Source organism: Melitaea cinxia, chromosome 28 (genome assembly GCF_905220565.1).
Source record: "Melitaea cinxia chromosome 28, ilMelCinx1.1, whole genome shotgun sequence".
Taxonomy (NCBI): Eukaryota; Metazoa; Arthropoda; class Insecta; order Lepidoptera; family Nymphalidae; genus Melitaea; species Melitaea cinxia.
Window position 1 is genome coordinate 4,801,496 of NC_059421.1, and position 14,010 is coordinate 4,815,505.

The 14,010-nt window shown below is 31.8% G+C and overlaps 1 protein-coding gene across 1 annotated transcript in view; it reads left to right on the forward strand.

Annotated features, from left to right (window-relative positions):
* The first annotated feature begins 1,473 nt into the window (after positions 1 to 1,473).
* The window catches only part of LOC123667434 (irregular chiasm C-roughest protein-like), a 68,621-nt gene continuing 56,084 nt past the window's right edge, over positions 1,474 to 14,010 (forward strand). Inside the window, exons 1-4 of the mRNA XM_045601334.1 lie at positions 1,474 to 1,478; positions 1,517 to 1,685; positions 5,833 to 5,983; positions 7,587 to 7,667. Of these exons, the coding sequence (XP_045457290.1) occupies positions 1,474 to 1,478; positions 1,517 to 1,685; positions 5,833 to 5,983; positions 7,587 to 7,667 (406 nt within the window). The remainder of the gene's footprint in view (positions 1,479 to 1,516; positions 1,686 to 5,832; positions 5,984 to 7,586; positions 7,668 to 14,010) is intronic.

Here is a 14,010-nt window from a genome sequence, read left to right on the forward strand (position 1 = left end):
ACTAAAATTATTTATGACTGCAATACATACTTATATAAAACTGTGGTTTAATTTTTGCGGTCACCGAAATATTACTACAATAAAATAAAACCATTAACTGTATAAAAAATGTACGTATAAATCATATAAAATTTATTTTATGAAATTTTCATTGAGGGTGGACCTTACGGCATATGATGACCGAATGGGCCATTTTCCATGCATGATAATTAATATTGCTAAAGTTTTGAGTTATGTGATAACCTCACGAGCTCTCGTAAACGCCTAAACGTTTGACAAAAATTTGACTTCCTGGTTATATTTCCACTTCTACTTAGGGAATATTTACGTTATTCATATAAATTAAAAATATCTAAGTTACATGCAAACAAATTATTGTTAATTCCTTCTTTTAAAGGCTGAAAACTGTGTACATATAACTAAGTGTACGATAAAATTGATCCTTGAAAATTAGTTCACTATTCTATTTAAACTTTTTTAAACGGTGACTAAATCTGTAGATTGACAGTGCTAAAAAACGACTATCGTCATTGTAAATTTCATTAGCTTAATCCTAATAATGTGTTCTTTAAAAACTGACTTATAGGAGACGTAAATATAATAACAAAATAATAAATATAAAGCTGATAATAAAATAAATAAAATTTAATTGATTCAGATTGTAACATCCCACTGCTGGGCATAGGCCTGTTTCTTCCTGTAATAGAACGATATAAATCCTTCGGTCAAAGGTCCGGAAACACACACAATATAATCACAAGCAGTCCACGATAAATATCTGTAAGGCGTACACAGACATTTGTCGTGTACTACTAGCTGACTCGGCAAACGTTGTCTTGCCGCTAAACGCTATTTAATAATAAGGGTTGAAAATTTAGGGTTGTATGTATTTTTTAATCTTGTATCATAAAAAAAATAATTTATCTAAAAATTAAAAAAAAATAGTGGTGGACTACCCTTAACATTTAGGGGGATGAAAAATAGATGTTCGATTCTCAGACCAATATGCATACAAAATTTCATGAAAATCGGTCAAGCCATTTCGGAGGAGCTTAACTACAAACACCGCGACACGAGAATTTTATATATTAGATATAAATATTTAAATTTGTATTAAAAAGGTATCGAAACGAAATGAAAGTGAAAGTGGGTACCAAAGGTACAGCGATGGGTGGACAAAAACTAAAAGTCGACTGTATATTGGCTGCCGGTACATTTATCGTGATTTTTTTTTTTATATAAATCTAATTAAAGCTCCTTTGTTACAGGTTCCTTATAATTACAAGCATACGGTTCAAGAGGATACTTCAATGCCTTTACCATATGGCTTTTCAGCACAAAATCGAAAACAATAAAACAAGATGGATACAAAGGATATATACCATATCAAATCTAAAAACAACCACGTTGACACAGATCCTTACATTAAGCTTAAAGACAACCGTAAGATAGCAAATACATCAGATGTTAACAATGATGCAAAACTTGTAGATATTATAAAGGAAAGAGATATAAGAAATGCAACAAAATTGAGAATAACTAGTAGAGAAACAAATTCACTGTTTCTCTTGTTGAGGATAACGAATTTGACAGTGTTGATGAAGTGTTGGATGTTATTGTTGATATTGTTGGACTGTACGAGTGCATACACTCAGCAGAAGTTTGCGATTGAGCCGCAGGATCAGGTAAGTTTGATTTTTGTATTTCAGTGAGGTATTTAAATCGAAAATTACTATAAGAAATGTAATAAGGCATTTAATTTGTCCAAGAATGCACGATTTAAATAAATATAAAATATAGAATATGATCATGTTACCCACATATTTGTTGTGTCGTTTAATATCTACCAAATCTACGACAAAATGCTTCTTATACCAAAATGAACGATTCGATTTAATTCATTGCCAATCCCGTTCTGCTACTGATAGTTTACACATATATCAGAAATTTTTCTGCTATAGGATCCTATATGATTTAACCCTTACAGGAATCAAGAAAAAATGATGAAAAATTCACCTCAACTGACTATAATCTATTATATTAAGTGTTCTAATCACAAGACTTACTCGTATCGTGATATCTCGTCTATTATTTAAAACAGCTCAACTTGTTAATAGCGTGCACTTAAAGTCTAAATAGTTTTAGTAGTAATAGTAGTAGTGATTAACTATCGTAAACGATACTTAATTAATTTTAATACAATTAATTGCTTCACAACATGGTGATTTAATTATTGTTTAAATAAGTGCCATTTGCCGTTTTACTGTCATAATTGCCTGTAACTATTTTGTACTCGTAGTTCAGTAAAGTCACATTACTAGTAAAAACTACACATTATTTACAGGTTTCTGACTGACGTTGATGACAGAAATTCTGGTTCTCTTTTCATATATTTACCGCACTCTTTGGCTCGAATTAGTATGATATCCTGTTTTTAGAATCCGGTAACACAACACAGACACAAACACTCATACTACGATAGGCACGTGTATGGCATTAACAAAAATTTGTCATTACTGATGGAAACAGTAATGAGCTAAATATTCAGTCAGTCTTGTTTTAGAAATTTCGAAAAAAAAAAATGATCTAATTTTTAAAAATTTAATTTTAATGGACCAAACGCTTTTGTTTTCTCTTTTTTATTGAATTTACTTACAAATGTAATTTCAGTATTTGCAGGTGCATACATTTTCTAAGAAAGGATTAAGTTGGGAATTAAAATGTGTTTGCACGAATTGTAAACGAAAGGTTAAAATTGGGATAATGTTTAGAGGGACAAATTCTTTGTTTGTAACAAATTGTCATTTAGAGTTAAGTAATATTTATTAAAGGTGTTTTTCGCGGTTTATTAAGTTTTTTTTTTAAATCTTTTAAAGCCATGGTCATGGATGACCGCGATAAAAATCCGAAAAAGTTGTTTCATTGTAATGAGTGAAATTCGCGTAAACATTAGAAACAATCTATGTTTAACGGGTTTTAATTTATTTTTAAAGTATAAAGATTGTTTATGTAATAATAAATTTTTCTATAATCTGTTTTATTAAAAATGTCTTTTGATACATATTAGAATAAGAATTTTATGTAAAGTAATTATGTTTTGATATAAATGAACGACTAAGTCCGTTTTCTTCGAAAAATATGATAATAAAACCGGCTATTTATATTATTGTTACTGGAAATCGTAAATAATATAAGGAAAAAAAAACCTTTCCAGCATTCCCGAGGCAAGGAATTTTTAATATCGTCTGATATTTTCAATACAACCCACTTCAGTCAACTTGTACTGTTTATGTAAAGAATAAAGTTTACTTCATACTTAAGTTTATATTCGGTAGACAAGACAGTCTTAGACCGTATAAGAATTGTATTTCCACGCAAAGAAAAATAAAACAATTACAGATTACATCGACAACAAATACAACGAAGTTAATCGAAAATATAATTAAATAAATGCACATTATTAAAAATAAATAACACTACAAAACAAACACCAGATCTCGAATAGAAAAAAAAAGAATCATCAAAGTCTACCTAGTAAAAAGTTATTAAGTTATAAGTTAAGACACATAAAAAATACAGTTTGATTGAATACCTCCTCTTATGAAGTTTGTTAAAAATTAACTTCTTAATGACAGGATGTACTTCAAATACATTGCAGACTACTAATTAAAATAAAAGTCTGAGTGCTAAGTATAATATTCATTAAAGTTATCAAAGGAACTTGCCAATGCAGTCCAGTAAGAGATTTACTTCTTTTATACTAACTAGCATTATTTAGATTTTGGTTTGATTTGTTTACCTTACGTATTTCATAACTAATTTGTAGGTGGCGTAAAGTTTTAATAGTAAATTAAGATACTTTTATAAATTGAATGATGTTCTAAAATGTATCATTCGTAATTTTTTTTATGGCGGACTCAAAAAAATTTTTATTACCTTAGTGATTTTCTTTATAAGATTTAAAAAAGTTTATTTCGATTTCGCTTTCGATTTATTTTACTGTCTCATTTTAGTTTCTCTTAGATGAGATGATTGATTGAATCAAAGAATAAATTGTTTTACAATTTCAAACGTTCCTGTGGTTACGGCCTTATCCAGGAGAGGTTTGTAATCGGGTTGGAAAGTTTGATTTATGAAATGGAATTTCCTAAATTAATATTCCGAGGGCCGCAACTTTGATTTTTGGTTGCTCTTGAGGGATTCTGATTTATTCATTACTTGGGTCTCTTTTGATTTACCGCGGCTATTTGTGACGGGTGTTGTTACGTAATGTATATAAATAATATTTGCGATAATGCGAGTGCAAACGAGCGTGTTATTTTACGGTAATTAATTTCCGGCTGTGTACCTATGTTTTATGTGTAAACTACTTGATCACGTGATCGACACAAAATAAGACACAAACATAAACCTTCAGAACATCTTTAAATTTTTAAAAGTAAGAAATCACCTTGAAAGATTTTTTTTTACAACTTTCTTGAAAGTTTGCAAAGATGTTGAATATCTGTTTTTATTTATAATCAAAAACCAATGAACAATGTTTTACAATTATGTACATATATTCAAAATTAACAAAACTCGTACGCAAACTTTTATCAGTATTTTGTATAAAAAAATAGCATTTTAAGGTGTTAATTTTTTTTTTAAATCGTTGACAGACTTATTTTTTTTTTATTTCTAATCGAAACATAAATAAGGTTCATTGTTTTCGGTTCGAAGTGTCAAAACACCCATACACTTTAACCTACGTGTCGAGGTCCATTTTACTCCCTAAAAGTTCAAATTAACGAACTTAAGGGGTAACGAACTTTTAGATAAACTTTTGTCCCCAATTTTATGACTATTATTTTGACGGACTTATTATTTTCAAAACGGCGGACTATCACAAAATGGCCACACTTAATATCTCGCTTTGGATGAAAATGCTTTCATGCTTTTTTGTATTATGGATGTTTCTGGGTCCACAGTACACGTTATAACTGTCTAGCCGTAAGTAAGAGGCATGATATCAGCCATGTTTACTTCATTGATTTACTTATATATTCAACAAAACCAAATTAAATAAAAAAGGCTTTTCGATCGGAATTGTAAATATTTATACATTTTAACTTGTTTTGATAACAACATTGAATAAAACGATATAATTTCATAGTTATCATTAAAATTAATTTAATTTATTCAATATCATTTTCCTAGGATAATACTTGACGTTTGAGCAGAATTTCGTAAATGTCAGTGCCGTCAGCGCAGCGGTAAGCGATTAAATTATTAGAATACCCAAGCGAAGATCAAATATTCATTCCTAACAATATCTTGATATTTCTGCAACAATGATTTGTCCCAATTATTGTACGGCTACAGAAACTATTAGTAAAATATAAAAAAGGAAATTTACCAATGAAACTAATATGCGATAAAAAAAGTGAACGTTCTTAGACAAATAAATATGTTGCGTAAGATAATTATGAACAATATTTCAGTGTTGATATTACTGATGATGATAGTATTTTTCTTAACTGACTTCAAATAAAGAGGAGGTTCTCAATTCGACTATATTTTTCCTGTGTTTACCTCATAGCTTTTTACTGGGCTTACCAATTTTGATCATTCTTTTTTTTTATAGAAAGGTTGGTGCTTGTAGTGAGGCTCCATTTAATCGATTATTGACAAAAAAAGATGAGTTATACCTGATACTGCGTATATATTTGATTTTTTTTTATACCTACGTTGTATTACTTGTCGATGTAAATTGAAGTTGACTTTATTTCGTTTACTCGAAAACACAATTATTATAAAACAATCAGAAAAATTAATTAACAATTTAAATTTCAGAGTGCAGTGGTGGGAACAAGAGTGACACTACCATGTCGAGTGGTGAATAAGGCCGGACAGTTGCAGTGGACGAAAGATGACTTCGGCCTCGGCACGCACCGACATTTGACTGGTTACGAGCGGTACAGGATGATTGGCAGTGATGAGGAAGGTGAGCTTATTACGATATGACAATAATATCTTTTGACAATAAGGTTCTATGACATGGAAGGATGCAGCCATTGAAGTTATTGCAGAGTTATGTACTCCTGGTAGTGGTGGAGTCGTTTCTGTTCTAGATACTGTAATAAAAGTGGAACAATATTTTAATTGTTGATTGATTGATTGGTTTAATGGCTTTCAGTTGTGCCAAAGTAGCACGGTTGATTTTAATTGTATCTTATTTGTTTAAATAGTTATTTTTCTGTATGACAAAAACACATTAGATAAGAATAAATGTAATACATAGCTGACATAATTAGAGTTGAAGAACGTTCTTCTACCTTCAACTAAGGATTACCATTTACCGGAAGATACATAAATCGTCAAAGTCGGCAAAGCTGCAGCGTACTTATTGGCGTCGTGGCTTATGACACAGAATATCTTACCAGATAGTGCCGGATTTGAATGAGAATATTAAAGCAGGCACCGATAAAGTTTTGTTTATGGATAAGTTGAAAGGGAAGAGGAATAACTTAGGCGTTTGATAGTCACAAAGTCAGCTTAAGTAATTGCCTTATATATGATTTGTTTGTATTCTACTTATTAATAAATTTATAACGTCATCTACATTTTTATTATCTGTTACATACCTTTTTTAGTTTCTTGTACCTATAACTATATTTGTTCTTTTATTTAACCGACTTCAGAAAAAGAAGAGTTTACTCAATTCGACCGTGTATATATATGGGGACAACTCCGTCGTTTATGAATCGATTTTGATAATTCTTTTTTTTTTGGAAAGGAGATATCCCTAGCGCGGCACCATGATAAGGAAACCAGGATCTGATGATGAAATCCCAGAGAAATCGAGGGAAACCCTCGAAAATCATTGTGACGACTAGTGCGTTTGTTAATTTTTTTCGTCTACTTACGTTGTATTACTTGTCGATGCGATGAAGTCGGTTTTTTTCGTTGGCAAGCAAACACAATTATTGCTCCTCATTATCATCATTACAGCCTATACAGTCCACTTCTGGACATAGGCCTCCACAAGTTTACGCCAAAAATAACGTGAATTCATGTATTTTGCCCATAGTCACCACGCTGGGCAGGCGGGTTGGTGACCGCAGTACTGGCTTTGTCGCATCGAAGACGCTGCTGCCCATCTTCAGTCTGTGTATTTCAAAGCCAGCTGTTGGATGGTTATCCCGCCACCGGTCGGCTTTTTACATTCGAAGGTGGTAGCGGAACTGTGTTATCCCTTAGTCGCCTCTTACGACACCCACGGGAAGAGAGGGGGTGGCTATATTCTTTAGTACCGTAGCCACACAGTACAATTAATTAATAGTAGTATTGCTCAACAAAAAATAAATAATTGTTTTTGCATTTTAAGCTCTTGATAAGGTTCTTGAATTAAAATGAATGCAAATGCCTGAGAACCTTCATTATTTATACTAAAGTTATAGTTATTATAATGGAGATATATTAACAACAATTCTAGTTATGATGTAATTGTCTCTTATAAAGTAAAAAGCATTGTAGCCTTTGGTGGGTAAATATCTTCTCTAAATATCTCTCTAAGTTCTAAAGTTAAAGTTTACTTTTTCTTTTAGGAGACTACTCGCTGGATATCAGAGATGTTATTTTAGAAGACGATGCCCTTTATCAGTGTCAAGTCAGCACTGGACCAAGAGGTAAGTTATGATTCGATATTTAAAAATATTTTTTTTTTTCGCTCATCACAGTTAAATAATAATATTATAATTATATTCCGTGGTTTTGCTAATCAAAATTATCATAAAAAATTGGCAATATTTTGCGGTATAAGGTACAGTACTAACAGTAAAGATATTGATTCTTTTTGCTTTTCCACCACAATTTAAAGGATAAAAATGCTTGTTCTAAAGATTGGTAATCTTTACGATTGTTGTTAAACAAATAATTTTTGCTATTATTTGATTTTTTTTTTTAAAATTTAGATTTATGTAATATACTACAAACATTTCAACAGAGTGAATTTTAATCGTTAACTATTTTACTGTTGGATAGTTGCTCCATCATAAAATAATGAACTATGAAACTAGACTATTTATAAATGTCAACATGGCTGAAACCGCGATGGATCGCTAATCAGTTCGTATAGTTCATACATAGTTCCATACAAAAGTTTGCAACGCTGCACCGCAACAACCCAACCAGTGTTTATTGCTCCCTTGAGTTTGGAACTTCGGCAAAGAATCAGATCTTCTACCCTACTTCTACTTAAGTTGGTTATTTACTTTACAGTTTAAATACGGTATATAAGTTGACGATATATACTAAATATACTATTGAAATGGACTAAATCGGCGTAAGCATCCCACTACTGGGTAAAAGTCTCTTCTCCGCATTGAGTAACTCAAACTAATATTGTAATGCGAAACTTTGTGAAGATAGCTGTATAATCCTCTGAAGTAGATCTTGTCATATAGGCTTTTATATTGAATTTCTCACATGGGATGTGGTTAAAATCAAATAATTAGGAATGAGTGAAACATTAAATAAAAACATATAAAAAAAAAAAATTAAAACGAAGTATAACATGAAATTTTTATATGAAAATGGCCGTTTTTTTTTTTAAATTTTGTGTTGTTACAAAAAATATTAGAACTGCGCCTCTCGGTTTCATCTACGTAATTTTCGATACTGTGGGAACGTCTGAATAAAAAGTGGCGTGTGTGTTTTTCTGTATATAGCTATCTTACTGTATTTAAATTATATCGCCTTAGTACTTTTTTAATGAGTTACAAACATCCATCCGTCCATCCATCCTCACAAACTTTCATATTTAAAATAGTAGTAGGATTCCAAGTGTTTAAATATTAACATTTTATGACAGGTGATGTGGAGTAAATATAACACAATAAGAACACGTTCGACAGGTAACATGTTTGATAGACATCTATTATGTATACGTTTTTATCTTAAGCTTATATTTTCGTAACTTTGACCCGTTTTGAATTTGATCGAATCATTGTTTTTTAAGGTCAAAATTATTTTTTCAATATTGTTACCGTAGCACACCAACTTATATACAAAGTTTACATACGGTTTTATTTTATTTTTACTCTAACGCGGATCAATCTTTTAATTTATCTATTTTCACGCAAAAACATGCTTCAAAATAAATATAATTTATACATACATATATACCGTTTATAATCACCGGATATAGTGTTTTACGTCAAAGAGAACAAATGGTCGTACTATATAAACGTTCGTTTCACCGCGCACCGTCCCAATTATGACGAATCTGTCCTGGGTCATGATGCCTTCACTAATTTCTGTTTGTGAGGCTTCGTACCCCAAAATTGTAATTGTTTTTGTCCTTTAGTTTATTTAGGGACCCATTTAGAACACGTGTATTTAGTGATCAGTTAGGGATGGGTATTTCGTATTCAATAGAAAAGGGTTTTTTGATTGAATATAATTGTACAAATTGTGATGTTTGTTTTTTTTTATTATTATTATTATATTTTTACGTGATTTTCGGGTGGTAAGTTTTATTATGCGTGAAATGGTTTTTTTTATCGACTGTACCACTTTTTTATTGTTAATGCAATGAAGCGTATTTAAACACCTACTACGAGTAGTTCATCCCTTAAATTCTTTTCCTATATATGTGTAGACAAAACATCATTGTTCAGAATTGGGACATTAACAGCCTTTTTCAGTTTTATTCACTTCAGAGTTTTTCAGATCTGTACTAATATTACAAACCTGAAGAGTTTGTTTGTTTGCTTGAACGCACTAATCTCAGGAACTACTAATCCATTTTGAAAAATTATTTCAGTGTTAGATAGGCCATATATCGAGGAAGGTTAAAGGATATATATCATCACGCTTAGGCTAATAGGAGTAGAGTCCACGCGGACGAAGTCACGGGGAGAAGCTAGTTCTCATATGAAAGCCAAAAAATTAGTTAATCAATAAATACCTAGAGATCTCATTAAAGACTAATAATATAACTTTAATTTGTAAAATAACGTTTCAAAAGTGCTCTTTTTTATTATTGACCAATCCATACTACATGATCCATACCAACAGCTCCTAAAGTTAGATAGAAGGTATATGTCGATCTGCTTCTACAACTTGTTGGTCGTTAAAGAAAGGGGCTTATACCATCACTTTAACAGTCGCATTATTGCGATTAAATATATAAGATTTTGTACTAATTTTTTAAATGCTGTGTGGTTACGGTCTTAAAGAATTTAGCCACCCCCTCACTTCCCGTGGGTGTCGTAAGAGGCGACTAAGGGATAAAAAAATTCCACTACTACCTTGGAACTTAAAAAGCCGACCGACGGCGGGATAACCATCCAACTGCTGGCTTTGAAATACATAGGCCGAAGACGGGCAGCAGCGCCTTCGGTGCGACAAAGCCAGCCCTGCGGTATCCAACCTGCCTGCCCAGCGTGGTGACTATGGGCAACACACATGAGTTCACGCCATTTTCGGCAAAAGACTGCAAAAGGCTGATGTGACTACTTTTTTTACTGAAATTGAAAATGGTAGATAATTTTTACATTGTTTCATTTGCTTAGGTAGTTAGGTAGTTAGGTTCATTCATAGGTGTATTATGTGTATTGTGTAATGAGTACCATTGAAATCTTTCTAGAGTATTTTATTATTTTATGATTTAGATTTAGAAGGATTCCTTAAAATGTAGTAAATAAACGATTCAGTTTGATTGCTTTCTATAGAAAGAGCTTCTGCCCGCATCTTCTATACAAATAAATAAAATTAGAGTGTCTGTTTGTAATATTAAAATAACCGCTTTTTGCTAAGTGCATACGGATATACACGGTATATATACCAAAATAACATGTTTTACAGTTTTTGTCTATCTCTCTCTCTGTTTGTTCCGGCTAATCTCTGAAACGGCTAAACCGATTTTGACGGGACTTTCACTAGCAGATAGCTGATGTAGTAAGGAATAACTTTTATTTCAGTTTTTTTTTTTATTTTATAACTGTGAACTGAACAATAACTTTTTTGTTAAATTCCACGTGGACGAAGTCGCGGGCACAGCTAGTTATAAATAAAGTTTGTCTAATAAAGAAGTTTTTGATTACTTCTAAATAAAAAAATAAAATAAAAAAAAATAGAATAAATTTTATTGGTAACAAAACACTTCTTACGTAAGATAAAATTCATCAAAATTCAGTTCTAATACTAAACTACGCTTTTAAGCTTTTTTTAAGCTTTACACAAAAATATAAATAAATAACAAAATGAATTTGTTATGTCACAAATCGGACGCCCACTCAGTATTGTTGAGACCTCGTTGCTCCAACACTGATTTTCAGTGTCAGAGTCACCGTGAAGATACAGACAGCAAAAAAATCAACCCAACTTTCACATATATTATCAGTAAATATTAGGCTTGGCGTTTAATTACCAAAAAATGTTTATTATGCAACCAAGAACGTTGTTACGTCAAGTGATTTACGAAATAATTCTATGGAAAATTTCATTTACAAAAGCGGCCAGCTTTATCAAAGCAGGATAGCGAGTTGTGGTCAGTGACAATTAATCAGTCAGTTACTGGGGACATATTCTTTTATAAATATAATCTTTCCTTCAAAAGGATGCTTTAAGTTTAAATGAATCCATATTGTGTAAAATATTCTAAAACCTTAAAAGATGAAGTATGACAAAGTGGTATCGTGGCACACCTCGAATCTGATAGCGCCTCTTTAAAGTCGTTATCATTCTGAATTATTCAAAAGTCACTTGACGAAGAATTAAACTCTGACTAGATAGGGCAAAGGTACACCTGCGAAATATTTCATAATAACTTTGAAATATATTTCTGTGTAAAATTTATAGGATTGTCTTTTATGTATGTGTGAGCTTTGACTTTTCTTTCGCGTCAAATTGATTGTTTTCGCCTTTATTTAATCAGTTGTTTATTTCACTAAAATAAACAAAAAATCATGAATCTAGCGTCAAAATTCAACAAAAACCGAAAGATGACGTAGCAGTAAAATTAAATAATATTATTATGATGGTAATGATGTTTCTATCTTTAACATTCCGCTGTGATGTAAAGGTCATGTTCTCCAAATAGAAAAATGGTTGAACTTAATCCATGTTGAATTTTACAATAGCAACCGGGAAAGACAGCTTAATTTGTTCGCTAGATGCAAATGGGAGACCTAAAAAAAAACACATTACAATTTTTATCAAAATACGTTTAAAAATCAGACAATCTCAATTAAGAAATTAAATGCTTCCAGATTGGACGACATCTTCGAATATGACGCGTACTTTTCCTACAATGTTTTTCATCATACCTTCGAAATTGCCCTGATAAGAACTTTCTCCGCCCCAGGGTCTAATGTTATTATAAACTTTAATACAACCCCACAAAGTTTCGTATTGTCTGACAAGGAATTGCGATCGCGGAAGCAATTTCGTAACCATAAAGTTTTGGATGACAAGGAGGGTATTTATATTTAAAAACGTAAAATGTTTTCAGCTTGTATTGTACGAGGGTGACTTTGATAATGACGCCCTGAAATTATCAAGAACATTATTACACTTACAGTATGTTCTACAAAATAACGCCTAGAAGTCAAGGAAAATAAAAAAATTACACTCAGCAACCTTCCTAGGAATAGTGGTTATATTGCCACAACAACACACACTATTATAGAGTACTATATATTTATTTTATTTTATTTTATTCGAAAACCAACAGCGTTACAATTCGTATATATATAACATTTAACATAATATTAACAATAATAAGGCCAGTAATAGGTTTTCCTATCTATACATCTTAGCACTGTTACAAAAGGGCAGTATTAAGAGCCGATATTAAAATGACTTGAAAAACAAAACAAAATTAAAGTTAATAGGATAGCCACATAAGGGATAGTAACAAAAAAGATACATGACCTATCACATTAAGCATCACAGACTAACAACAAGACGTAGAATAAGTACAGTGAGTCCAAACGTATACAAATAGCCAATGTAACATAATTTTTATATATAATTACCAACAGACATTGCAATTTTATTCATTTGTATAGATAATAAAACCTTGTAGTATATAACAAACACAACAACATATACATGCAGACTTATAACTTGTAAGTAGCTATTACATTTATTTCGTTTATAATGATTGCTTATGAGATTCCTAATTTACTCTTTTAAAATTTTTATTAAACTTTTTTTAATTGAGATTTTGAGTTTACGAAAATATCCATGTCCTTACACATCTCATTAAACAGACGCGGCAGTCTAGACAGAACAGAATTGGCTAAGTAATTGGTACTACATTTGGTCACATATAGGAGTGGTGTATGTCGGGTACGACGCTTGGGTGCACAATATGATGTTGCTCCTACAAGCTCGGGACAATCCACGCGGCCATGGACAATGTCATACAATAAAGAAAGACTAAGCATTTTACGACGTTCCTCCAGTGTTAGAAGATTATTTAGGTGGCAATTTTTAGAATAAGATAGGGAAGGTTGTCGACTTCGGTACAGAATGTGTTTGATAAATTTTTTTTGGACCCTTTCTAGACGATCAATATAAATGTTATATTGTGGGGACCAGATACGACACGCATACTCGAGAACACTTCGTACATACGAGATATAAACAGTTACAATCGCATTCATATCATCAAAAGGCCTACATGCGCGTAGAACGAATCCTAGATTTTTTAAAGCTATTTGCGTGATTATTGAGTTGTGAAGCGAAAATGTCATTTTATAGAGTTTTCAAAGTGATTAAGTATATATACAAGATCCCGACAACACCCGTTGGGTCAGTAGCCCGCCAGACACAACACCCGTCTGGTCGGAGGATCCTCCCTTTTCGACGGCGGAGGTGATTCTTCACACCATGTTCCTACGCACCTCCAAAGTACGATCAATTATTTTACCATCAAAATGATAGAAGAAATTTATAGGATTCAATTTACGCGTGAACGTTATGCATTGGCATTTTTCAATGTTGACATTTATCTTATTA